Source organism: Fusarium flagelliforme, assembly GCF_020744385.1.
Source record: "Fusarium flagelliforme strain FIESC 12 MPI-CAGE-AA-0113 chromosome Unknown B0J16scaffold_3, whole genome shotgun sequence".
Lineage (NCBI taxonomy): Eukaryota > Fungi > Ascomycota > Sordariomycetes > Hypocreales > Nectriaceae > Fusarium > Fusarium flagelliforme.
In genome coordinates this window covers 5,016,333-5,040,066 of record NW_025763505.1, presented here as the reverse complement: position 1 = coordinate 5,040,066, position 23,734 = coordinate 5,016,333, and the positions used below count along the sequence as shown (strand labels likewise).

At 47.7% G+C, this 23,734-nt stretch overlaps 7 protein-coding genes across 7 annotated transcripts; 1 reads left to right on the top strand and 6 right to left on the bottom strand.

The window, feature by feature from the left end:
- Positions 1 to 4,732: 4,732 nt before the first annotated feature.
- B0J16DRAFT_383426 (uncharacterized protein) lies at positions 4,733 to 5,155 on the bottom strand (the record flags this gene model as incomplete). The annotated part of the gene is made up of 1 exon (XM_046131332.1): positions 4,733 to 5,155. One exon carries the CDS (start codon positions 5,153 to 5,155, stop codon positions 4,733 to 4,735), a length of 423 nt encoding a protein of 140 aa, XP_045985476.1.
- A 4,362-nt stretch (positions 5,156 to 9,517) lies between these two features.
- Positions 9,518 to 10,244, bottom strand: B0J16DRAFT_383425 (uncharacterized protein; the record flags this gene model as incomplete). Its single annotated transcript, XM_046131331.1, has 2 exons — positions 9,518 to 9,989; positions 10,036 to 10,244. 2 exons carry the CDS (start codon positions 10,242 to 10,244, stop codon positions 9,518 to 9,520), a joined length of 681 nt encoding a protein of 226 aa, XP_045985475.1.
- A 2,196-nt stretch (positions 10,245 to 12,440) lies between these two features.
- On the bottom strand, positions 12,441 to 13,628 carry B0J16DRAFT_383424 (uncharacterized protein; the record flags this gene model as incomplete). The annotated part of the gene is made up of 1 exon (XM_046131330.1): positions 12,441 to 13,628. The coding sequence occupies one exon, from the start codon at positions 13,626 to 13,628 to the stop codon at positions 12,441 to 12,443; it is 1,188 nt and encodes a 395-aa protein (XP_045985474.1).
- A 1,802-nt stretch (positions 13,629 to 15,430) lies between these two features.
- Positions 15,431 to 16,762, top strand: B0J16DRAFT_339873 (uncharacterized protein). Its single transcript, XM_046127604.1, has one exon. The coding sequence runs from the start codon at positions 15,518 to 15,520 to the stop codon at positions 16,661 to 16,663; it is 1,146 nt and encodes a 381-aa protein (XP_045985473.1). The 5' UTR covers positions 15,431 to 15,517; the 3' UTR covers positions 16,664 to 16,762.
- A 280-nt stretch (positions 16,763 to 17,042) lies between these two features.
- Positions 17,043 to 17,783, bottom strand: B0J16DRAFT_371392 (uncharacterized protein; the record flags this gene model as incomplete). The annotated part of the gene is made up of 2 exons (XM_046130406.1): positions 17,043 to 17,401; positions 17,444 to 17,783. 2 exons carry the CDS (start codon positions 17,781 to 17,783, stop codon positions 17,043 to 17,045), a joined length of 699 nt encoding a protein of 232 aa, XP_045985472.1.
- Positions 17,784 to 17,943: 160 nt separating this feature from the next.
- Positions 17,944 to 19,176, bottom strand: B0J16DRAFT_319187 (uncharacterized protein; the record flags this gene model as incomplete). Its single annotated transcript, XM_046125498.1, has 5 exons — positions 17,944 to 18,059; positions 18,089 to 18,106; positions 18,183 to 18,429; positions 18,475 to 18,608; positions 18,972 to 19,176. The coding sequence occupies 5 exons, from the start codon at positions 19,174 to 19,176 to the stop codon at positions 17,944 to 17,946; spliced, it is 720 nt and encodes a 239-aa protein (XP_045985471.1).
- A 792-nt stretch (positions 19,177 to 19,968) lies between these two features.
- Positions 19,969 to 21,830, bottom strand: B0J16DRAFT_285680 (major facilitator superfamily domain-containing protein). Its single transcript, XM_046124057.1, has 6 exons — positions 21,657 to 21,830; positions 21,299 to 21,611; positions 21,092 to 21,250; positions 20,978 to 21,045; positions 20,468 to 20,931; positions 19,969 to 20,419 (listed from the first exon to the last, which is right to left on the bottom strand). The coding sequence occupies exons 1-6, from the start codon at positions 21,808 to 21,810 to the stop codon at positions 20,066 to 20,068; spliced, it is 1,512 nt and encodes a 503-aa protein (XP_045985470.1). The 5' UTR covers positions 21,811 to 21,830; the 3' UTR covers positions 19,969 to 20,065.
- Positions 21,831 to 23,734: the final 1,904 nt, after the last annotated feature.

Genomic DNA, 23,734 nt, shown 5'->3' with positions numbered 1-23,734 from the left:
GAGAAAATTCTAACATCTAGCCAACATGTTTGCAAACGCTGCCTCATTAACCCTGCTGATTTATGCTGTGATACCTGACGTCTGACCCGTTGTTCAGGGAGTGACAACCAGGTTACCACGGCCACAGAGCCTCAATACCATAAGAATATTCAAATTGTCTCCATCGCTCCTCTATAAGCTCTCGTTTTTGTTGGATCCGTCGCATGATCATGTCCTCCGTAAAATCTCCCCAATTCCAATCGCCTTCTGCCCTACAATCGAAATCAGTCATGATTCTGTCAAACCTCGGAACTCCTTACGCTTCTTTCAGAAGGTCATCGAAGACTAGCATTTCGCTAGTAAGTCTCTTTGCTTCCTCCTCAAGAGTGAAAAACTCCTCGACTAGCAATGTTCGTTCCATATCGGGTAAGTGCTGGCGCAGGCGAAACCAGATCTCGCGCATTCGACCCCCGTTCAATTCTAACCGTATTGCGAGGAGCGCTCTGATAGGGGCCAGTTCTACGTGTGGACTGCGAAGAGTATTTGGCGGGAAGCAATTTGAGACGGAAGAAGGTCCGGCTGAGATGTGTTAGCTATGAATATGAGGGTAGTGAGGATGCTTACCTGGATCTTGACCTTGGTCCATCGTAGAGATATAATTGTAGAATAACAGTGAAGTTCTGAGATGTAGATGATAACTTTCGAGAAGCAGGCAGGCAGAAAAGGAGAAAGAAGACATCCGTCTCCAGGAAGGCACCAACTGGCAGGAACTTGGATGTACCTGCCTGACAAAACATCGCGCTCAAGGTCTCCCAAAGTCAAAACTTGGAAGGTGTCCTTCAGGATCTTCCTCTGAAAGATCGTCTTCTCCAGAGTCTTCTTCTTCGAGGCTTCATAGGATTCGTCTTCTTCCGGTCGCGCAGCTGCGTCGTGTTCTAAAAAAGCATTCGAGCCACGGCAGGTAATTCTTCTGCTGCTTCTTCGGGATGATTCAACCTTGTCCAGACTTTGGTAGTCGTAGATTTCTTGCTTCGTTGTACAGAGTCAATCCCGCCCGGGCGCGCTCATCTGCAAGCCCAACAATATCGATTTTGTTGCGCCCAGTTCCATCTTGGAGTGCAATCGCGTCGTCTTCTTCCCTGGTGTATCGACGGGGTTTCTGGGACCCATGACTTGGCGATGAGCGACTGCTTGGCTAATATTCTATGGCATGTCGTCGAGACGATGATCGAGGTATTGTACGAGCATGAAATAGACCTGTCTCAGCATCTTTCTCCTCGAGTCGTCTTGGAGGGTAGACATGCTCCCTGACAATGGCAAGAGATGTTTCTCCGTTCGCCTTCGGCTCAACCAGATTAACTTTGTGAGCCCATTGCTTGCTGTATAGTTCAGAATCGACAAGAAGCCCAATCGGCAGTGGCTCTGGGCCGTCAAGAGGGTACCCCCAGCGTTCAGCTTCTGTAGCTTAGCCAGCTGATAGTATGTCGTCGTTATAAAGGTCATCTCGTTCGAAACAGGCCTCCATCATGACACAGCACGTTAGCTAGGCTATCTGTCTCTGCCTTGGACGGGGGTTGAAATCGTGCGAAGGAGTGATGGTTGCTCTGGGTTGTCACCACTCGTGTTGGACGCAGCTGACAAGGTATTTGAAGAGTCATCTGACAAAAAGAAGCGAAGAGCGGACATTTAACCGATGTACGCCTCTGCAATAAGCCAGCGGTAGATTAAGGAGGCCTGACTGAATAGAGGCCCCATTGGGATGTCTAGCCTCGTCATGGCCCGTCATCCATTGTTCGACATTCAAGTCAGGGACTGAGAAATAAGTGAGACTAGCCGCAGTCAGGTGCATTTTAATCTGACGGTTACGTCCTTGGGCTTCAAGGGTTGCATTGCGTCTGATGCTGTCGGGTGTGTTTGAGGGTTACACCTCCATCAGAGTGTTCTCGATAATCCATGCATAGCGATTTAAAGCATGGTGCTTCATTGTTTGGCGTAGGCAGGTCATCCACAGGTGTCGCTAAGGATCCCACACCAGAGAAAAAGGAATCTTTTGTCGCGGCTCGAAAGCGAGTCAATGTTACGTGAGAAAGAAGCTCAACCTGACTGGATGAGGATGGCAGGTTCCTCATGGGAGCTCTGCCTGGGGATGATGAAGCCTGTGATGGTGCATAAGTATGTTGTATTGTATCGATGGATGGCTCTTGATCCATTTAAGGAAGATGTCTCTTAACGACGAGGCATTCGATGTTATATAGTATAATATTGGTCCTGAGAATGCTTCATTCGTCTTGATTCTCCTGTCCAATTCGCTGAAACGGTCGGTAGGGGCAAATGAAATGACAGCGTGAAGTTGTCTGCGCTGGTGAAAGCTGTCTCGGTCTGCGCAGGGGGCGGATATAACTCATTCTTGTTGAAGCAAGAGAGTAGGTATGAGATTGTACTCTTGATGCGTGGTAGAGGTTAGACCAGTCGATCAGGTAGGCGAGGACAATAAGGAAGGGAATGATATAGAACTAATCTCAGGTAAATACTCCAGTTTCCGAAACAGAACCATCGAAGAGGCTTTTTAATTTGCCAGGTATTGATTGATGCCAGACTGTGCTGCCTGCATTACCAGAATCAGCATCCTCGTCCTCTTTCACGGTAGATGAGTCTGGTTTAGTCGTATCCTGGGCGAAGATTCAAGACGAGGTGTAACGTTCAGCATCTTCGTCCCTGATCATCCAAAAAGTCTCTGCATCCGTGTCATACTCCTCACCGAAATGCCTTTCTTTTCGCCGAAATGCCGGATCCGATATTCAAGCGCACTCTGAATCGTGGTTGGGGTTGACGCCAACCCTCATCGTGTTAACGTTACCAACGAAAACTTGATGTTCCATTTGGCTTCGATCCCTTGACCAAACTTCTGCTCAATCAGATGGTGGTTTGCCAACATCTACAGTGATTGTAGTTGCTTTGTTGGGAAGACCTGTTAGATAACTGACCCAAGACCCTCATGCGTCTTATAAATCTACGGGAAGACCAGGCGGGAAGGTGTCGCCCTGCTGTTTATATATATAGAGCCTGTGGGTATATTGAGCGACAGTCGTCTTCTCCGTGTGTAGACTTGATATCGGTGGGCCGATGCAAGTTGTATCCTCAGACATTGACAGACACTGGAGTATGACATGACGAAAGTGTATCTGGGAAGAGATGTTGCCTGATTCAGAAAGAACTGCCTTTGCTTCAACTCCGACGATTGAACTTGTTAATGTGTTCAACACCAAGACCACCGCCTACTGGTCCTTCAACGTCGAGTTTGCAATGGCTTGTCGGGGTATTCAATAGCTTCCCATTGAGATTTTAGTAAAGAACCGTGGTGCGGAGGTGGTGTTGGGTGGATGACACGAAAGGAGGACACCAGCTGCTAGCTCGGTACCTTGAGGTCGGTGTACCCAGCTTGGTGGAGTGATTGGATGGGCAGGTGTTCGTACACAGGTAGTTGGCCCTTTTGGTTTGCAATCTTGATATCCATAGCTGTAGTGGTGGTGGTATTCTTCCGGCAACAACGAGTTCTTTAATTGGTTCATGGCCGAGCGGGTATCGGTGGGCGTATTTGTTGGGATCTGGAGAGTAATCTGTTGGATCCTTGATCCATTCGATGGGTGCAAACAGGAGTAACTGCGCTGCTGCGTAGAGAATGCACAGTTCGGGATTCAAATCACCAATTCTGCCCCTGGTAGTTGAGTCCAGGGTCTCACCGTTCAAGTCAATGGTGATCGTAGGCCGCTCACACGTGCAGAGAAAGGTCTGCGAGGACCGCAAAGTATATATAGTTGTCGTTGTGGCTGCATTAGACGGCTGTGAGGAGAGATGTTCGTCTTCTTTTGGGTAATGGATATATTTTGCTGTCCGAATCGGTGAATTCTCCCTAGCGCCAACCTCTCCGCGTCAGTGGCCTGGCCAACGTCGTGGTCCATAGGCTCATAGGTACCTTCTTCCGGAATTCCACTGTGGCCATCATCCTACCCACCAGAAGCTGAGCTGTCGTTATCCGAAAGTGTTGGCTCCTCAGAAGCCTCTGGGTCTTCCCGGTCGATGCCCTCAGGGAGACGAATATCGTGTTTGGATACAACAGACCTCGCATAGCCTGTATAAGCTATGGCGAAACTAGCATACACATATGATCGAGCCGTTCTTGATGGTCGTAAGGTTAACGGTTTCTCGCCGTTGAATAATCTGAGTTGGGGGTAAGCACCCTCAGATCCAATCTCTCGCTGTTCGTCCCCTGCCTAAACCTGATCATCCCGAGTTGTTCCTTCTCCAGAGGCAAGGGACTTAGTCGCTGAAGCTGTAAGACGTTCTTATCACAGAGAGTACCTGTTGGTATGCGAAGACCCAGGACGATAGGACGCCTCGATGGAAATCTCGAAAGAATCAGACATGATGATGACTTGGAGCTTTGAGATGGTAGCCTTCGAACAGAAAGTCCACAAGAAATGCAAGAAAAAAAGCTCCCTGAGGAGTATGGACAATACCTCGTACGCCGACCAGTGTAAGGCACATTTGGGGCTGATTTGCTTGATCCTAGGGGCTTTCCATCTCGCCATTGGAACACTTGTTTCTGAAGACTTTGCGCAGAAAGGGCTTGGGGACCTTAATAGAAGGCATGATTGTGGTATCTCAAGGTAACGGGATAGCTTGCTGTCATGGCATATTGTCCAGTTCCTCCTGGAATCTTTGGCGCTCAATCTCAAAGGCTTTTTCGTTCTCCTTAGCACGAAAGCTCCTTGGACTTCTTATCGTTGCGGAAGATATGGAGGAGCTGCGACTGAAGTCCATGGCCTGTAGCTCGCTGCGCGAAGACTGTGTTTCGGTACTCGTGTTTGTTGCCTATTGTGATGCGAGAGCGATACGTAGCGTTGATTGCCTTGTCGTCGATAACGCCGTCGGCCTGTTCGGCTGTAGCGAAGCTGTCCCAGTATTCGGGCACACGCGTCTGACCATACCGAGTCTTTTGGAGATCGACCTGCGAGATTTGGCCTTCTTGGCCTTGAACCCAAACGGAGAGCCCGCCCTCATGCACCTGGTCTCCCTCCAATTCCGCTACAACGAGGCTCTTGCTATCTCCCGCCAGACTTTCCACTGGCTCCGTGAGATATACTTCCGCCTGTTTCCTGTTGTTATAGTCTCTCATTGTTACAAACGTCGTCTATCCAAGGTCAGCCAAGAATAGATACCATAGGAGTAATCCAATGAATGCCGATGTGCCCTTCTGGTTCCACCAAGCTCAAGACCAAGGTCAAGATTGTTCCAACCAATTAGTGGTGTGTAAGCTGACCACTCGCCAGGGTCATCGCTTCCTCGTTTTTCAGTGAACAGGAGAGGAAGTGTTTTCTGAGTAGGTTGTGCCTCTGAATAGCCTACTTCATTTTCTTGATCGTTAATTCTCGCTTGTTGGATTGAAGGGCCCGAAGGCTCTTGATTATGCTTGGCAGGTCATCCTCCTGCACCTCGTATCCAGGCGCGACGCGGTCCAACTCAGCTGTGAGCTGGTGTGTGGAAAAGAGGGTTAAGGCCATTTCTCAGGATGCTTTCGATAGTGGGCAAAAGATTGTCGTTCTTGTGGTCCATCACAGAGAGCATGGCCACCAAATCTAGTTGCTCGATAAGAGAGGCTGTTCTGCTCCAGGATTGTTGCAGCGGTTCTCCAACCTCATGCACGGCTTCCTTGGTGGTTTAAGGAATCAGTGAGTGTTTTCTGCTGAGATGTGTCTGTGCAAGGAGGCCCTCCTCCACCATATACAAGACGTCAGCCAGACCGTTGCCGACTCTGTCCCGGTGTTGCCCATACCGAAGACGTGCGGTACGACGGTTCCCCCTGGGATATCCAGGGTATACCCCTGTTATCCGACCTGACTGCTTGAAGGATAGGTCTATGATCTCGTGTAGATGCGTGATGTCCTCGACCTCGTGGGTTGCTCCTCTAAGTTGGCGATATGACGTACATATGGGTGGATGCCGAACAGGTTGGATTTAGTGCTTTGCCAGTCCCCCCTTGACACGAGGGGGAGTTCATCCTTGCCTTTCTGGGTACGCGACTTCGCGGCTTCGGCAAGACTCATAGAAAAGGCGTCGTAAACGACATTCTCGTGGACATCAAGTGCATCATCGCGTAAACGTGGTATTTGAGCGTTGCGAGTAACGATACTCCCAAGGCTTTCCTCAGGTAATGATGTGCTTTGTTCTTGATAGAACAAAACGAACTTCAAATCTTCTTCTGTAACATCTCTCAATGCTCTCCAATAATGATATGACAATCAATGCCAAGAGCAGTACCGAGTTATTTCATCTCGGCATCGGATATCTTTCCTAGAGACTGTCGAGAATGTCGTGTTTTGGCGAGGAATTTTGTCATGGTTACTCATAACCGAAAGGTCGGAGTGCTTAGACTTATAACACCAACAATCTTTCGGATGAGCTGTATCACTCAGTTGCTTGATATAGCAAATGCTGCCTGATATGAGTAAACCCGAGGATTTCTATTCATTTGGGCTAGCCATGATGTCCCGTTCTTGGACTTCCTCGGTGTACTCGCTGCCTCTGTGATGGATCTCTCCCGCCATTGGGATCAGAGTCCACCCATTACATGGCTCTTAGAACTGTTTCTGGTCTTCGCAGATTTCACACCCATTGACATGGCCAGAGAGAGTATTGTCGTAAGTGCTGCATTTGACAAGGTACTTGACGATTTTGTCGCACGAGGGTATAATGAACGTCATTTGTTTTGTACCCGGTGAAGTCAGCGGCGACCTCTTTGAAGATGCCACGTCAAGATGTCACGCCTCATGCGGTTAAGAAGCTGCAGTTCCTCCAGGTATCTGGAACTTCCTCACCAGCGATTGGAAGTTGGTGGTCAGTCGACATCTACCCGGAGGATTCTGGGCAGGCAATCCCTTGCCCTGCTCCTCGCTCAAACATTGCTCGATCCGGTTGATAGTCTGCTTAATAGTGCCGGAGTGCGTTCGCGTTTATTGTCGGCGGAACCGGGCAGCATCATGTCCTCCAGACAGTGGAACCTGGCAGCTTTGGTCCACCACTTACTGTTCCAAATGTTGTTGGTGAAGTTAAACCCGCCTACCCGCTTCACTGGATCCTGAATCCATCTGATGTCTCTCGAACAGCGGGTATGACGGTTTGCTTAAGTACATTACCAGAGTGTTAGATGTTGCAGTCCTGACAGAGCGATATTAGAGTATCGGTTTGCTTAAGCAACTTAGGGAAAGGTAGCATCTCTGGGCCCTGTTGGAAATTGACGGGGTAGACAACCGATAGGAGTGAGTGCAGAATCGTAGCACCGTGGCAATTGATTCTTCCAACAGTCGATCTTGCGGCGGCGGCGGCCTGTCAAAAATGTGGCCGCTTTTCAGTAAGTTCCCACACAGGTCGGCATGCTCCTTCGTGTCGTGAGCAACCTCAAAAGGCTGCCCGTTCTGCAAGCACCCCCTTTGGGAAGATGTGCCCGAATATACCCATTGCTATAAGTCTCTCTGGGTCCCGAATCGATCGTCCTGGCTATTGCGCCCCGAGACAGGCCTCGTGGCCGTGGCAATTAGCAGCGAGAAGGACTGCAAATTGGCACAGGGAGATGATCCATGACCATCGAGATCGAGGAGCTGAGCGGTATTTTGAACGGCCAAGGTGGTACAGGGCCAGCCCAAAGCACCTGATCGAGAAGAAGATGGTAAGATCAATGCCGTGACAACGCCTCAGATAAAAACCGACTGTGCACACCATGCTGGCAGGTAAGCCATTGCACTGCATGTAGCTGCATCTAACAGCATTGGTCAAGGCCACTTGTTGAGATATGTTGAACACAAGGAGGAGCATAGTCGCCACTCCTTCTTTCCAGTTTCTCCCCTAATCGACTCCTTTTTCGGGCCCGGTCGTGACGAAGATGTCGCAGAATAAACGGTTTAGGGCGAGGATTCAATGTATCCTTCCCCTTTCGTCGGAATAGTGCGGCAATTAGATGCCGATGAGCTTCCTCATGGGACAGTAGGTCTTGATGGCGGGACGGTAGTTTGACTGACGCTTAGTAGTTGAACGTCCAATGTCGAAGAAGGGTTCGTCACAACTCTCGACAGTGCAAGCGTACATCTGACGAATGGTACTCCATGTCGGTACCTGAGTCCCCTTTCGACAATCCATCCTTATCTGTTGAAAGGTTGGTGCCAGAGAGCTTTCATCACCTCACAGAGGCAGATCTCTAGGAGTTCGAACTCAAGCCAATCCGGTAGGCCTGACTGTGTAGAGGTTGTGGTCCGTTTGCCGACAACAAGTCACTCTATGCTATCGAGGTAAGACTGCCCGCTTTCCATCCGAAAGCTCGTCGCTTTGTGAGTCCTCTGCATCCGGCGAGTCTGGGCCATTCTTGGTGCTTCCCATTCACCCAATGGGATGAGACCGGAGAGTGTTTTGGGGTGTCAATACTTGCAGTCTTCTTTGCAGCAGGGACAGATAGTGTAGCTTCAGTCTTGTTAGCCTTTGTTCCAGTTTGGGGGTTTTTTCTTTTTGGAAGTTTCATACCTCGTATTTGGGCTTGTTTCTTACCCATCAGCTTCTTGGGATTACAACAGGTATCTCCCGCCCAATGTAGTGCCATCGTCGCTCTGGCCTGCGAGACTGGAGCTTGCATGGTGTGGTCTTTGATGAGGTAGCTCAGAAAGAAATGCCTCTTCAGGACCGCAAGCAAATCTGTGTTCCTCCATGAAGGAAATCATTAGATGTAGCGATGGACGGGGAGAGTCCAAGGACCATATGATATTGCCTGGGACGCGCAGGTATGTACTCCATTGGCCCCTGCAATACAACTCGGTGCCCGATATCAGCAGCGGTTAGCTGCTGGGGAGAGTAGAGAAGGCTTGGGTGCTGGACTTGGGTGCTGGACGAACTGCTCGCAGAGACCGGCTTAGACGTCAGGTGTGATACCGAAAGCCGAGGCGACCTCGCTTTCAAATTTCTGTTGCGACTTCTGGTCAATAATGATCCAGCCTTTGTATCCGTGATGAAAAAGGTTGAAGGAACGAAGGCCACTGTCTTCACAGTGATTATCAGTGGCGAGAGTGAGATACCAAGACATGCCAAACACGTAATACAGTATTTCTCGGGCTATACTGCCAATGGAACGTAAAACTAGACAGAGGCTATACAATGTCTTAGTATGTTGAGAATCCAGTCGTATTGGTACCATCGAGAGCCTGAGAGGGGTTCGTATCGTTTGGGCACGATAGAATATCAACAAGGATTCATGAATCGCATATGCTGATACAGATGAAGAAAGACGCCAGGTTGAGGTTGAGACTCGGCAATATGTGGCCTAAGAGAGGAACGAGAACTCGGCAAGAAGTTCTCATGCGTAGCTGATGTTCTGGGCGGAGTTAATACTGAAACGGCAATTTTGGATACAGTTTGCTTAGCTGGGGTGGCATACCTTAGTTCAAGTCTCTTGGTGCTGACACTAGGCTCTGCCTGAACTGCATGATGTGCTGCAGTAGACCTAGGTGCGGGATTGTCGGGGAATATATAGTGTTGTTGTCACATAAGCAGCGACGGATTCCTTGGAGACGGGTTGGGCATAAGTACCCGCAGCTCTGTATTGCGCAATAAGAGGAAGAATGAGCGAGTTCCTTGGAAGAACGACCAGAGTAGATACACAATGGTAGGGTAGGTAGGTTTCCGGAAAGGAATCATTTTGGCTGTTGTGTTGATCGATATCAGACACGTCGTCCTTGCGGGGTGTGACTGGAGGGAAAGATGTGACGGCGATATCTGCAAGGCAGGCGGGACATTGGTGTGCGGTCGATCTGGGCTGGGTCAGGTCTTTGATGATGGCGATTGCCTCTTGGATGGGAGACCAGCAATCCAGAGAAGAAGACGTGTTTGGGGGATCGGCGCAGAGAGATGACCAGGGCTCATAACCAAGATCGATCCCAGCCTTACAGCCTGAGCTGCGATTGGCATGGGGAAGGCTGTTGAGTCAAGGATCGCCTTGGCTTGAGTGAGAGGATTGCACACCGCACGGTCTGGCACAGTGGGTCGGCCAAGGCAAGAAATCTGTCGCACTTGGCTTGAATTTCTGCCAATGCGGCGACGGCGGCGTGGTGGTCAGCCTCAATGTCCTTCACCTTTTCAGCCATGGAAAGCACCATGTCCGTTAATCTTGTATCATTGATGTTCATGACACCATCCAACGCGTCGGCGGGCGAAGGACTGCTGGTAACCATTGCAGCATGATGTTGGCGTAGAATTTGAGGTTATGTTCGCAGAGAGAGGAATTGGAGGGCGATGATGCCATTATCGAGAAGGGCGTATGCGTAGATTAAAGGCAAACACATTGTAACCACCTTCGAAGCCTCCCAGTCTCCCGGCGCAGTCACGCCACTTGATGTAAAAGCTGCGGCCCATCAGCGTCTCCGTCACAGGGAAAGATTCACGGCTCTTGATTGCACAAAGACCGGAGATGAAGCGGAAGTTGACGAGTGTTACCGAACTGCGGTACATCCCGTCCAAAGACGAGACATCCCTTGGAATTGACAACTGCAACTTCAAGGAGATTCCTAACAGATTCAGTGTTCGTGAAATACACGTCCTTTTGGCCTTTCAGATCGCGAAGAGGTCCAGTCTCTTCGATTGTCAAGCATTTCTTGTGCCATGCGATGCAACTCGTGAGCAGTTGTTGCACCGCAAGCTTGGACGGACAGAGCAGATAGTAGCACCGTATACCTCGAAAGCCACGATACCCGTCACGACAACACTGATAACATGTTAGCTGATTTGACTTGAACTCAGAGCATGAAAGAATAATTACCACAAAAGAGCCAAAAGGAAGACATCCAGCATTCTAGGCTCGGGTCAGAGAGTGGCGATCGAGTCAAAGTTGAAGAAGTCACGGAATCTTCTCAAGTATACTTGATGGTATCCCGAACACGGCTTGCTCGTTAGTGGTCAGTCCACCAATGTCTATAACGAGACATTAAGTTCTGGTGAAACTTCCCAGGACAGAGATCATGAGGCTGGAACGAAAACGGTTGCTGGAAGCAGAGGTGCTATTCACATCGAATATTTCTTCTTGGTCACTATCCAAGAGAAGCAAAGCCAGTGCCAAAGCATATCGTGTGCTGCCCATGATTAGCAAACGAGTTCCAAACAGGAAAAGGAACTGCGTACAGGATGGTGCAAGAGCCATCAGGATTGCACCGTATTTGCCATCGTTGACGGCAAACGACGGAGCCTTCAAAGTCTTGTTTGAACTGTCCCTCTTGGGATTGACCTTCACGAAGTTGTCCTGACGACGGTTTCCATGGTGGACTAAAGCTTAAAGTGAGGGTAAGGGTCTCTACATACCGGAAACCTGGTGAGCCATAAAGGTTGGCTTTGAATTGGCTGCAGGGTTGATACAGATGTCTGGATACTGAGACCAGTTGAACTCGGCGCAGATAACATCTAGGTCTGTCTACTTTTCGACTTTCGGCGCCTGTCATTGTAGAAGAGGTGATTGACAGGAAGCGCGATACTTCCGTGGGCTCGCATGTTAACCGCCAGTGTTGAATGTCGAGCACCACTCTCAACAACGCGGTGAAATAGTGAAGTCTGTTTCTGTGCTGCAAAGGGGTTCGATGATACCTTTCCGGGACCAAGGTCAAGTCTCATATTGCGATCTAGGTATTCAAGACTTGTAGCCCCGACGTTGCCCGAAGTGCTGTACGACTTATGTGGTCCTCAAGGACCTCTGTCGAGCCTGTCGAGAATGGCGTGGTACTTATCGCCCTCCACAGCCTGAGCATCGACATCAGGCGCGTCGGGCATATCTTCTCAGGTCTGTTAGAGTGGAAAGTAAGCGACTGGAAGAAACGGACCTGAGAAAGCGCTTGGCTGTCGTTGTAGCCCACCCTTTCCACGCTGGGGGTAGGGTGAGGTTGGACTGTATACCTCATAGACCCAGCAACCGTGGCAAGTATAATATAAGATACGTGGGAGGGTTGTGGCTCAAACCCATCAATGGGTATAATATGATATAATAATATGAGAACGATGGTTGAGGCACAAAGCCATCAAGAGGTATAATATAATATAGAAAGATGAATGGGAAGGAGAGAGAGAATAATGGAGAGGGGAGAGACGGGATGAAGGGGGATTTATTCGTGTCTGGGGTGGTTGCCTTGAGGACATCATCACCTTTGCCTATCCGATAACTTACGCGTCATCTAAACGCAAATAGAAACATCAAGGAAACAAGCATAAATAAAACATTCACCGCAACTTCACTCTTTCCGCAATTAATTTATATGATAGGCATATCTTGATTTGTGTCACCATATTGCTAATCCTGCAGCAAACAACTTACCAAAGCACCCACCTTTCTGCTTGTATCCGACAGCCAGCTGTCAACAAACATCAAACCATCCACTTACCTCTCACAATCATGCATCTGCTTTCAAAATCAACTCGTCATCCAAATGAGCAATAGTCACTCCCCGAGCAAACATCGCCTTCTGTGCCTCCCACTCCGGAATTCTCTCCCCGAGACCAAACCGTGCGAGCAAAACTTTCCAAGCATCAGCCCCAGCCTCATGGTTTACACCTACAATCATCTCCGCGAGAGATTTGTACTCACCTTCTTCTGCTTGTGCAAGGGATACGATTCGGGTAACTACCTCGACCCAATTACGTAGAGTTACGTGGTCGAATGTCATCTGAGAGTACCGGAATTCGAAAGTAGAGGGTGTACCTTCAAAGTCGTCGTAGAAATAGCTTGGTACGTCGCCGTTGTGCTTGCGGAGGCAGATTGCCATGCCGCAGCGGGTTATCTTCCGGGCACGGAGGCTACGAGACAGAGTCCTGAGGTCTGCGGCAGACCAGATGATCTGGAGCATCTTGAAGAAACCCTTAGGATCATGGCGGTTCCAAGTACCGGGGTAAAACGTTGACTCTTCAGGGACATGCTTGTCGAAAGCCCTGAATGCTGCGCTTGGAATACCGTCAAGACATGCAGCGGCGGATTCCTTCGAGACAGGTTGAGCATAAGTACCTGCAGCTCTGTACTGCGCAACAAGGGGAAGGATGAGTGAATTCTCCAAAAGGACGACAAGAGTAGATACCTTTTTCGCAAATTGGAGATCCAAACCGTAGTTGACACCGACATGGACATGAAGTCCACAAGACTGATCTGCGCTGATGTCAATACCGGAGTTCCTCAAAGTCTTGAATGCAGTTTTCATGGTCTGAAGACCACCATCCAACTCACCCTCCTTGAAGACAGGGGTACACATCTCGACGCCAGGCCAAAGGCGATTCTCATTAATTTGATTGCAAAAAAATAGATGTTCATTCTTAAACAGGAAGCACTCGGTCTTGAGGCCAGGATTGATGTAAGCTGTACCCTGGGTGACTTGATGCTTAGGCAGCTCGAAGCAGGCAGTACAGACTTCGCCGTCGTCGTGGTCGCACTCAACGGCGGTGGGGAATGAGGTTCGTTCTGCGAAGATTTTTGCGATGTGGTAGCGGGATACTGCTGAAGGGGATGTCATGGATGAGCGGTAGTGCTGAGGGACTGAAGTCATGAATTCGAGTTCAGCCCCGAAGGTGATGTTTTTCCACATGGGAGACATGTTGCTGACTTACCTGAGGCTTTGCTGTAGTTGTTAGTTGTTAGTTGTTAGTTGTGTGAAGTTGGTATAGCAATGTCTCGACGATGAGAAGAGATGTTATCCAGCAGGATGATGAGCTGGTTGAGATTTGACAGTTATGGAACATATATATATTCATATATGGTGATGTTCTTTGGTGTTCTTGATTATCTTGTTCCATCATTGCATTTCTAGTTATTCCCCTGCTTAGATATCTCTGGTTGAAGAACATCTTGTGTCAATCCGTCTGTTCAACCATACAACTCGTAGAGGAAAAGGTACAACAAAGCCATAGTATTGAACAGGTCTACCACCAGACCATACCCCAGAACAATGCCTCCTTTCCACCGGAAAGAACTCTCATCCCATCTCTGCCAAGCCAAGACTACTATACCCTTGTTCAGCTCGCAGCAACAACAAATCATGTGAAACCCAACACTAAGGAACCGACCCCGGATCTTCACCCGCAATGAAGATCATCACGATCCTGGGAATATTTTACACAATGGAAATAACAACGAGTCATTGCATGTCAACTTTATATTGCGCGTCTCTTACTGTATTCTCTTAGTGCCGCGACAATCCTTTATTTGACACCTCGTCAATTGTTCCCCTAGCTGAATGTCCTTACTCTAGTTTGAGAAGGTGCTTAGAGAAAGACAAGACGATCGTCTTCAGCCGGAGTCAAAGCGCAGACTAAAAGCGGAAAGAATGCGCGGATCATTGACTAACGGAAATCTCCTGGCGGATCGTAAACTAAACAACTCTAGCAAAAAATTGAGTATTTCCGCAGACGTGGTTTCCGGTGCGGATAATCTTTCAGCTCTGTTGAAAACTTTATTACAATACAGAGTTTGAACGGTTGGAAGTTCCCCTGAGCGATTCAGTTTCATTCCATTGAGGTGACTGTTTAGTCGATCTACGCCACAAAGATTTCAATCAAATGCCATGTAACCGCATCAAGCCGCATTCCAATCAAGCACACGAAACATCGAGGCTGTCTGAGACATTATTGCTTGTTTAAAGGGTCTCGAATCATGGCTCGCATAACACGGGATGAGAAATGAGACATTCAAGGATTTGGCTGTTCACTTACCCTATGTAACATCAATCCCTGCGTCCCAATATTACGGCACTGAGATGAGAGTGGATTTTACTACAGCGGGGACAAGTGCCGGTACCGGGGAAATCTCGATCCTAGTTTGATATGGAGGATTTGGAATAGTGGTTATTTGATATACCTAGCATATGGATAACGCCTTGTGGCAACTCTTTCAGCCGGCCTTTACCGGTGCCCAGCTCTACTCAGACTTGTCACAGTCACAAAGTTATTCGAAAATCCTTCTTGATCGTCAGGGATAACAACTCATTCTCTTTGTCACCATCCATCTCAACATGTTCATCACTTGTCTCTTCCAAAAGCCACAATCCCATCACCTGAAGGCTCAGTCCTCCTCCTCCCGCTCAGAATATCCACCTAACCAGATCTACACTACGATCGCCGTTAACATCCCCACATAGTTCAAACTTAAACTCATCTCTCCAGCCCTATTCGCAGGATGAACGACCTTCAATGCACAGGAACCTGACTCGCTCATATGATTTGACGGACTTCCGATTTGTTGAAGGTCTTTAGGGTCAATTCTATTCTGCGGCACGGGCAAGACAGGTACCTGGTGCAGCCGTTATGATGCATTACGTAGCGGTCAAGAACTAGGATACATGCTGGCGAGTTTTAGTTTACATGGAAATCTCGGATGCTAGTCTATTATGAGAATACAACAGTACACTAGAAAGGCTTGTTCAAAAGAGCTCCTCCTCCCTTTCGTTATGTTCTATCACACCTCTACTCACCAAGTCATTCCTTCAAAATGTCGACCAAACCAGCCAAGTTGGGCTTCGGATCAGGCCTCGATGGCATATCCCAAATGACCATAACAGTTGTCCTGGTCTTCCTCTCAATATCAGTCTACAACGTCATCGAACTCACATTCATCATCTTCGGAACCTTTAAACGACACTCCGGCCTCTACTTCTGGTCTTTTCTGATTGCAACATGGGGTATCTTTGTCTACTGCGGTGGTTTCCTGATAAAATACTATGCGTCAGATGCAGTCGGCTATGTTGCTGCTACATTCATCTCGTTTGGTTGGGTCGCTATGGTATCGGGCCAAAGTCTTGTTCTTTGGTCGAGATTGCATCTCGTTCTCAGGAACAGGTTTAGACTGCGGTTTGTGCTTTACATGATTATTGTCAATGGCGTTCTCATGCATGGTACAGTCATACCAATGATCTATGGCTCTTTTTCTGCAAACACAGCTATGTGGAAGAAACCATATGGTATCATGGAAAAGATCCAAGTTACAATCTTTTTCATCCAAGAAATCATCATCTCAGGCTTCTATATCTCCGAAACAGTCAAACTCATGCGCCTAGAACGAACAATGGGCAACAAACGCGGCAGTCGACGTCTAATGAACCATCTCATCTACGTCAACATCCTTATAATCCTTCTCGACGTCACAATTCTGGGACTGGAATACGCCGATCAATATCAGTACCAAACTTCCTACAAAGCTTTTGTCTACAGCACGAAACTCAAGCTCGAATTCACCATTCTGAATCGACTTGTTGAGATGACGACTGGCAACAAGGATGCTAGTTCAGGACCGAGGAGTAACACCGCTGGTACATCAACAGGGAACAGAACGGGTATTGCATTGGATAATTTCATCAGCAATAACAGCGATAAGCCGCCGGGGGATGTATCGTATAGAGCGTATGTCCGGGGTGGTGATGAAGCAGAGGCACAGCGTGCGCCGAGGGATGATGAGGTTGTCATGACTACAGAAGTCATCATTCGACGGGAAGATAGAGATGATGATGGAATGAGTATAGGGGCTAGGTCATCGGCTGAGTCTACTATTGGGGGTACATCCAAGGGTCATCATTATGAGCATGAGGAGAATATGTCTAAGACTTCGTCAGAGGTCAACCTGGCGACGCGTGGCTTTTAGGTATTTATTCGGGGGGACAGTAGTTATTATACCCAGTGTCATACACACTTACATATTTCCTATCAATACAGTATATACAAATCATCGTATGAATGGTGGTAACTTCAATCTCGGATAGACTCAAGGTTCCTCTTCATTTTGTGTATAGACTCTACTCTTGGACCCTCAGGCTTTTAGAGCTACATCCAGAATTTTCAGTATAAATTGCCCACCTTGTCCCACCAAACCCTCTCTTTCTTTCTTTCCTTTCCGTACGACTTTCGTGCGCTCCTTTCAGATGTAGTATACTTTCCAATTTTTTAATCTGACCTATGATGAACACGGCATAGAGAGCTTCAGAGAGCTTCTGAAAAGAATATGCGATCAGTGAACTGAGGTCCTATCTTTCATTTGTATACTTGACCATAGCATCCTGCACAATCTTCTCTTCTTCCCCCTCAACCTGCACCACAATCTTTCCCAGACACTCATAACCCAGCGATAGGTACAACAGCTTCCCCATTGGTGTAGCACACAAGGTTAAATGTCGATTAGTGTCGACAGCTTGTTGTATTCCCCATTTGCAAATCATAGTCCCTGCACCGCGACGTCGAAAGTCGGGATGGGTGTATAGTGCCCAGAGAGGAACTTGTTCTCTGCCGACCGGTACAAAGTAGCGCTTGAATTCGCTCTGAAGAGTGGAGGTGTAAACTTCCATGTGCTTGGGGTTTGCGTCGCGTCGCTCGTTTATTCCATGGTCTTAATCGTTAGTTTTGCTTGTAGGAAGAAGATGAGACGTACCACTGGGGCTAAATTCGCTGGTGACGATAAGATCCCAAACTCCGACTGCTACAGGCTGCTGGACAAGTTCCCCATCATCCTCCACAGGTGCAGTGACTATCATCACATAGAACTTGTCTGGTCGCTCGAAATATGCTGCGTATTCTTCTTTGGTCCATTTCCAGAAGTCCTCGGGATACTTGTCGCGGTAGGGAAATCTGTAGTTTGTACCTGGATCATCAGGAAGACTGTTTGTAACGATCCAGGCAATATCGTCTAGATCATCTATTGTTGCCTGACGGAGCGTGAGAGGTTCGTCCGAGACGACCTTTGCCGAAGGAGTAAGGGGTCCGCCGCCCATGATGAAACAAGTTGGGACAGTCGTCTTTTGTCTTCGGTTGGTCGTCCTGTATGAATTGAGTAGCGATTTAAGGTATTGTTATATATGTAATTGAGCAGTCGGGTCAATTCAATCACTCGGTCCCGAGATCAACGCGACGACATGCTAATGACGTTACAGGTCATTTCTTCTTATCAATCGCATCTAACTGGCTTCCTTCGAGTTTGACGTGCCTCTCTTGTGCATAAGGCGAAGTCATGATGCAGATCGACAAGGTTGTTGTATCGATTGAACTACCTAGGAAAGGCAAGCCAAATAGTACGTACAAGCCATCATCTTCTCACCTATCACTTATCAAGTTCCGAATTCAACCTAAATATGCACCGGCACAACGGTACTCTCAAAGTGACCGGGCTATACACTGTTTAATTCGAGTAGAGTCTTCTTCTTGCCGTCGAGATGGCAGGAACCACGAGTCGCCATCTTGGATCAGGCAAGTTGGCTGCTTAACGTAAGGCTTCTCTTCCTCCTGGAGCCTTATAGAGTCTCGGTCGTAGGTGACGGAGATGGACTCAGTTGTTCTCTCAGCGCGGATGGGGAGTGCTTTGTTTGTCGCACTTGCGCTTAATGTCGACCAAGTTGGGCTCCAAGGGCAAGATATCGAGGTCTGTTGTTGCTATCAGTATACAGCAATGCGACCTCTGCGACCTACCCGAGCTATTGAGGTATCCGCTGCTGAGTAGGTATCGCCTGATGCAGTCAACGGAGAGTATTCGAGACATCGCTTGGTGCTCTCATACTCTCGTACTCCGTAAGTCTGCAATCCATATGGACTCAGACTGAACCCTTCCGATGATCAAGATGTAGTACATCAAGAATAGTCAGGGTAGAACAGTAACATCATCGTTGCAACCCCCTGATCGAATGTTGAATGTCTATCACAGGCCTATTCTGGGTTTTTGAGATGCAGATATTGAAGGCCCTTGACAAATATCCGAGCACGAACCTAGGATCTGCAGTGGAAGTATTAGCAGAGAACCAGTTTCTTGTAACACGGAAGTTTCTGTTGCCTTTAGGTCGAGCAGATGATGGCCCAGAGCTTCACCAAGGAGCGACGACGCGCCCATCGACTAAGAGATATTGGATCAAGGGAAGGTAGGTACTTACTCACACAGAGGGATTGGTGATAACTCTTATCCCATCACGCACTGGTATTCTGTCGAAGAACAGTGAAAGCAAACAGGATGAAAGTGCGAATCGGGGGAGAAAGTCTCGGTTCTTCTGCACTTGAATTAACAAAATTTCTCATTTTGCTTTTGAGCACATGACTCTGCCGCTTGCAGTGATGAGCTACCTGGGCACCATGTGAGCTTTCTTCGATTGCAAGTGCCTTGCAGCTGGCAGGTTTGCGCATGTTGCAGCCTAAGATGGCCCCTGAGCGACGACCGAATCCATCATCTACCACCCACCTGCGTAGAACCAGGCAATGTTACTTAACCTGAAATACCTATACCCCCATCGAATAGAGGGGGTACAATGATGGTCAATCTCGCACACAGGTTCTCAAGGCATTACCAGCCAATGTTGACACAGCACACAAAATCTGAGACCTCCTGCTTTTTCTTTTATACTTGGGAATTAACATCCTTTTCTCTTTTTAACTTTGAAGCACAAGATAAGCACATGGTAAGCCAAAACTCCTTTTATCCCTGCAATAATGTCAGCCAGGCGGAATACTGGTTTCCATGCACATTTTGCTGTCTCCTCGGTAGCGTCGCTGGCACTCTGGTTTCTGGAAGTACCTGCCCACCGCGCTCGGGTGGCCCAATTGGTAAGGCAACGAGATAAAAGCAAAGGATCTGATCTCGAGACCCAGGAAAACTCAACGTTCGAGCTTGTATGATATGGATGTGAGAAGCTCCGGACGTGCGTGGCATACTTGACATTGTAATTTTGGAGGGCATAGCTGCAACGTGCGCGATGGCAACGCGCTTTGCATCTTGAGGCTGTACGCGATCTTTCCCTGGGTAGCTGTCAAGCTTTCCTTTAGGGCCTGGTTCGAGTTTGACCAGTTATCACTAGACAAAGGCTCTTAGGGATTGCTCTGTATCCAGCCTGACTGTCCGATATAAGAGGCACTTGGCAGTTCCTATGATGGAACATCCTTCAGTTCACACGGGTTCGGATGGTCACAGATAATTTTGAATCCCTTTTTGTATTTCATACAGTGACTTGCTACTGAAAGGGGATATAGCTACTAGATCAGGTAGAGTGGGAGGTACATGATTCAAAGACATTCTCCCCTAAGCCATATCATCATCCTTCAACTTATCTTTAGCCCTCTCATTCTCCATCGCCTGAGCCATAACAGCATTGGGATCTTTATCACCAACATCCAAAACCTCAAAATGACCAGTCTCAGTAGCATCACCAGTTCTATAACCACTGTGCGCACCAAAGACGTACCACACGTAGCAGGTGATAGAAGCAGCAGCGATGAGGAATCCGAAAACTGTCCAGTTACCCATAGAGTACATGGGCGATGTGCTGGAGGGGAACAGGAAAGGGGCTGTAATGCCGCCTGTGTTGGAGATGGCGATCATTCCTCCTGTTGCAAGAGCGGTAGCTGTTGAACCTCGGACAGTGGCAGTTCGGTGCTGTAAGTTGTCAGTATTGGATCAATGAGAGAGTGAGGAGGAACTTACAGCAACGAAAGGCAGGACAGCAGCGTTCGTACAAGCAATAAGACAAACAGCAAAATACCTCACACCCCAATGTCTAACCAGCGCAAGAAGCAAGTATCCAACACCCACAAAGACCAACCCGCCGATAACATGCTTCGAACGCTCCTTAGTCTTATCACTGTGCAAACAATTGCCCACGATAATAAACACAGCAAAGACATTAGGTGGAACAGTCATCAACTGAGCATGAGCACCCTCAAATCCAAGCGATGCAACGATAGTGGGGGCAAAGTATCCAAAGGCGTTGAGTGAGTTGGCCATGAAGAAATATGCGATGGCGAACAGCCAGAAGAAGTAGTCGGATACGGTTTCTTTGGCGACTTTGCTGTCCCAGTGTTTGTCGTTCATTGAGGGGGCGTAGGGGCCGAGACGTTTGACGGCAAAAGCACGTTCTTCGGGGGAGAGCCAGGAGACGGTTTGGGGGTCTGTGATGTGTGAGTAGGAGGTTTTGTTGTGGCTTGAGGGACTTACAATCGGGGAGGAAGAACCAGACACACATTCCGACGATGACAGCTGGGATACCCTCGAGTACAAAGAGCCTGTTATTGTTAGAGTGGGAAGGTAAGGTAGAATGTGAAGACTTACCATTGCCATCCAGATAGACCAGCTTTACCGTTGAGGTACGAAATACCTGTGGCGAGAATACCACCAAAGGCACCTGCAACAGCAACACTTGAAGCAAAGATAGCCATTCGCGTAGCTCTTTCTTCAGGTTTATACCAAAAGCAGAGATACATCATGATACTGCCACAGTAAGTCTCACACTCACACTCTCCTCAGAGATGTACTCACCCAGGAAAGAAACCAGCCTCAGCAAGACCCAAGAATATCCTCACAATCAACAACCCCGCATAAGTCGAAACAGCAGCTGTACAAATGGTAACAATTCCCCAAGAAACCATAATCCTAGCAATCCATTTACTAGGCGAAAAGTACTTGAGAAGAATGTTACTCGGAAATTCCATGAGGACATATGGCACGAAGAACAGGGCTACTGCGATGTTGTATCTTTGACCTGTGAGGTTGAGCTGGGTGACGATGTTATGTTCTGGTGTGTCGTTGTTTAGAGTGCGGGCGTTGCCCAGGTTGACTCTGTCGAGGTAGTCTAGATATGTTAGAGGCTGTTCGTGAGAGTGATGAGGTGACTTACTGAGGAGGTAGGTTATACAAACCCATGGCATGATTCTAAGATCTTGCTTTCGAACGATTCTCTTTTCCATTTCTTTATCGTTTAGATCAACCGTCTCTAGAGCGGGGACGTCTAGAGACGGTTTTGGAGACATGAATTTATTCCAGTTGAACATGATGACAATGTACAGATGGTATCACTACTGAACAAACAGAACATGAACGGGGACACCAGTTTATTTAAATACCTGCATATGATTCCTACATCTACCTACGTCGGCCTGTCTTATCACCTACAGATAGAATATAAAGTTCAACAGGGATGTTTCCCTCGCGATAACGGCACTTGGAAACGCCCGCAAGACCATTACCCCAGATTTGTCCATCTCAAAACAGTAACGAACTGCATATCACTTACATGCCCAGAATATCCACTCAGATAACGGTGAACGGGAGGTACCAAATCGGCAAAAATGCCCGAAGCAAACTACTCCAGATCTGGTGTTTTACGTGTCGTCTTGACTCACGTTCTCTGTCAACTCGGTTAATAACCGAACTAAATAATGCAGCCGAGTACAATTATTCGTATATCATACCTGTATTCATCAAGGAATCAGTCACGGGATGGTTTCACGTCGGGAATAATGATTCAATGCCGCATTTTTGAAGCCGTAGTTCAAGCGCCGAGATAATTGAATGGTACTTCTCCGCGGCCGATCTCGGGATGAAGATTTTCGTGGTGCGATTTTTATGCGGCTTTTGTTCTCATCTTGATAGAGGCGATGATAAGAACAAGATAAGATTCACTAAATTTATTTAATTAATTGTCATTTCTACTCTGGGATTAAGAGGGATTAAGATAGATGCGGATAAATATTTTACATATATTACTCTCTTCAGTGACAATACTGTCAGGTAGAAGAATTAGCCGCCAAGAGTCTCACAGATCAAACAACGCAGATACTCTATATGAGCTCAGATCAGCATTTAATTTTGGCGACCTTCCACCCAAGACAATTCTTCTGCTACCCAGGCGGGTAGATATCGCACATATATCCCTCTCACAGTGACGATGCCCAGAGGTCGAATGTTCAAGTATAACCGAGAACCTTTTCAATAAAGATCATCTGTATTGAGCTTATTGGCTGCTCATTCTCAAAGGATCAAGACTTATGCTGTCTCTCAAATGCATAAGTGAGATATGATGAACCTGTCAATAAACACCAATTACTCCTCATTCAACTACTCCTCAATCTTACACCTTCCATAGCTGGCTGGCTGCTCATGTAAGGCCAGATATCATCGTATCTTACTTAGCAAAAGACCTCATTGCCATTGTCCAAGAAAATGTCTCCATTTCGTCAGACTAACATGGATCACCCATTGATCAAGCCGGCCCCTCCGAATTCTTACACTCATGACTAGTTACACCAAATTTTCACCTCAAAAACTCATCAAAATTGATCATCACGGGCTATACAATTAAAGCCTCTCAATGCAATGGCTACCCTTACTTCCCTCCCTCCAGAGATCCTTCTGCAAATCATAGATTCCTGCATAACTAGCCACGCCCTATCCTCACTAGCCCAAGCCTCCCCAGCGCTGTCAATCTTTATTACACCACTGCTTTACAAGCGTCAACTCGATAATGATGATCATCACGTAACTTTCCACGCAGCAAAGCACGGAAATCTCAATGCATTAAAGAACTGTTACAAGTACTTGACACTGAATGTGTACAAGTGCAGTAAAGGAAACTACGACACAGGATCTTTTGGAGCTGAGAAACAGAGACGAAATGGATGGTTCTGGACGCCCCTTCATGAAGCTGTCAAAAGTGGAAATTTCGAGATTGTGAAATGGATGCTGGATCATGGCGTCGATATAAACGCTGCCTCGTTACATTTTCATGATGGGATGGGAATTACAGAGGGGAAGTATCATATCGATTTCGGCGACAGGTTGAGCTTTCACATGTTACCGCTGGTAACTTTCTCGCCACTTATAACATCAATATATCACCGTCATCACGATATCACAAAACTCCTTTTGGAAAGAGGCGCTTCGATACACATCAACGATGTACGCAAATTACAGCCA

Coding starts and splice junctions, on each gene's coding strand:
- B0J16DRAFT_285680 (XM_046124057.1), bottom strand. CDS start 21,810: ATGTTCAACTGGAATAAATTCATGTCTCCAAAACCGTCTCTAGACGTC. Junction 21,046..21,091: donor GGTCTATCTGGATGGCAATG/GTAAGTCTTCAC, acceptor TAACAATAACAG/GCTCTTTGTACTCGAGGGTA. Junction 20,932..20,977: donor CTGGTTCTTCCTCCCCGATT/GTAAGTCCCTCA, acceptor CACACATCACAG/ACCCCCAAACCGTCTCCTGG.
- B0J16DRAFT_339873 (XM_046127604.1), top strand. CDS start 15,518: ATGTCGACCAAACCAGCCAAGTTGGGCTTCGGATCAGGCCTCGATGGC.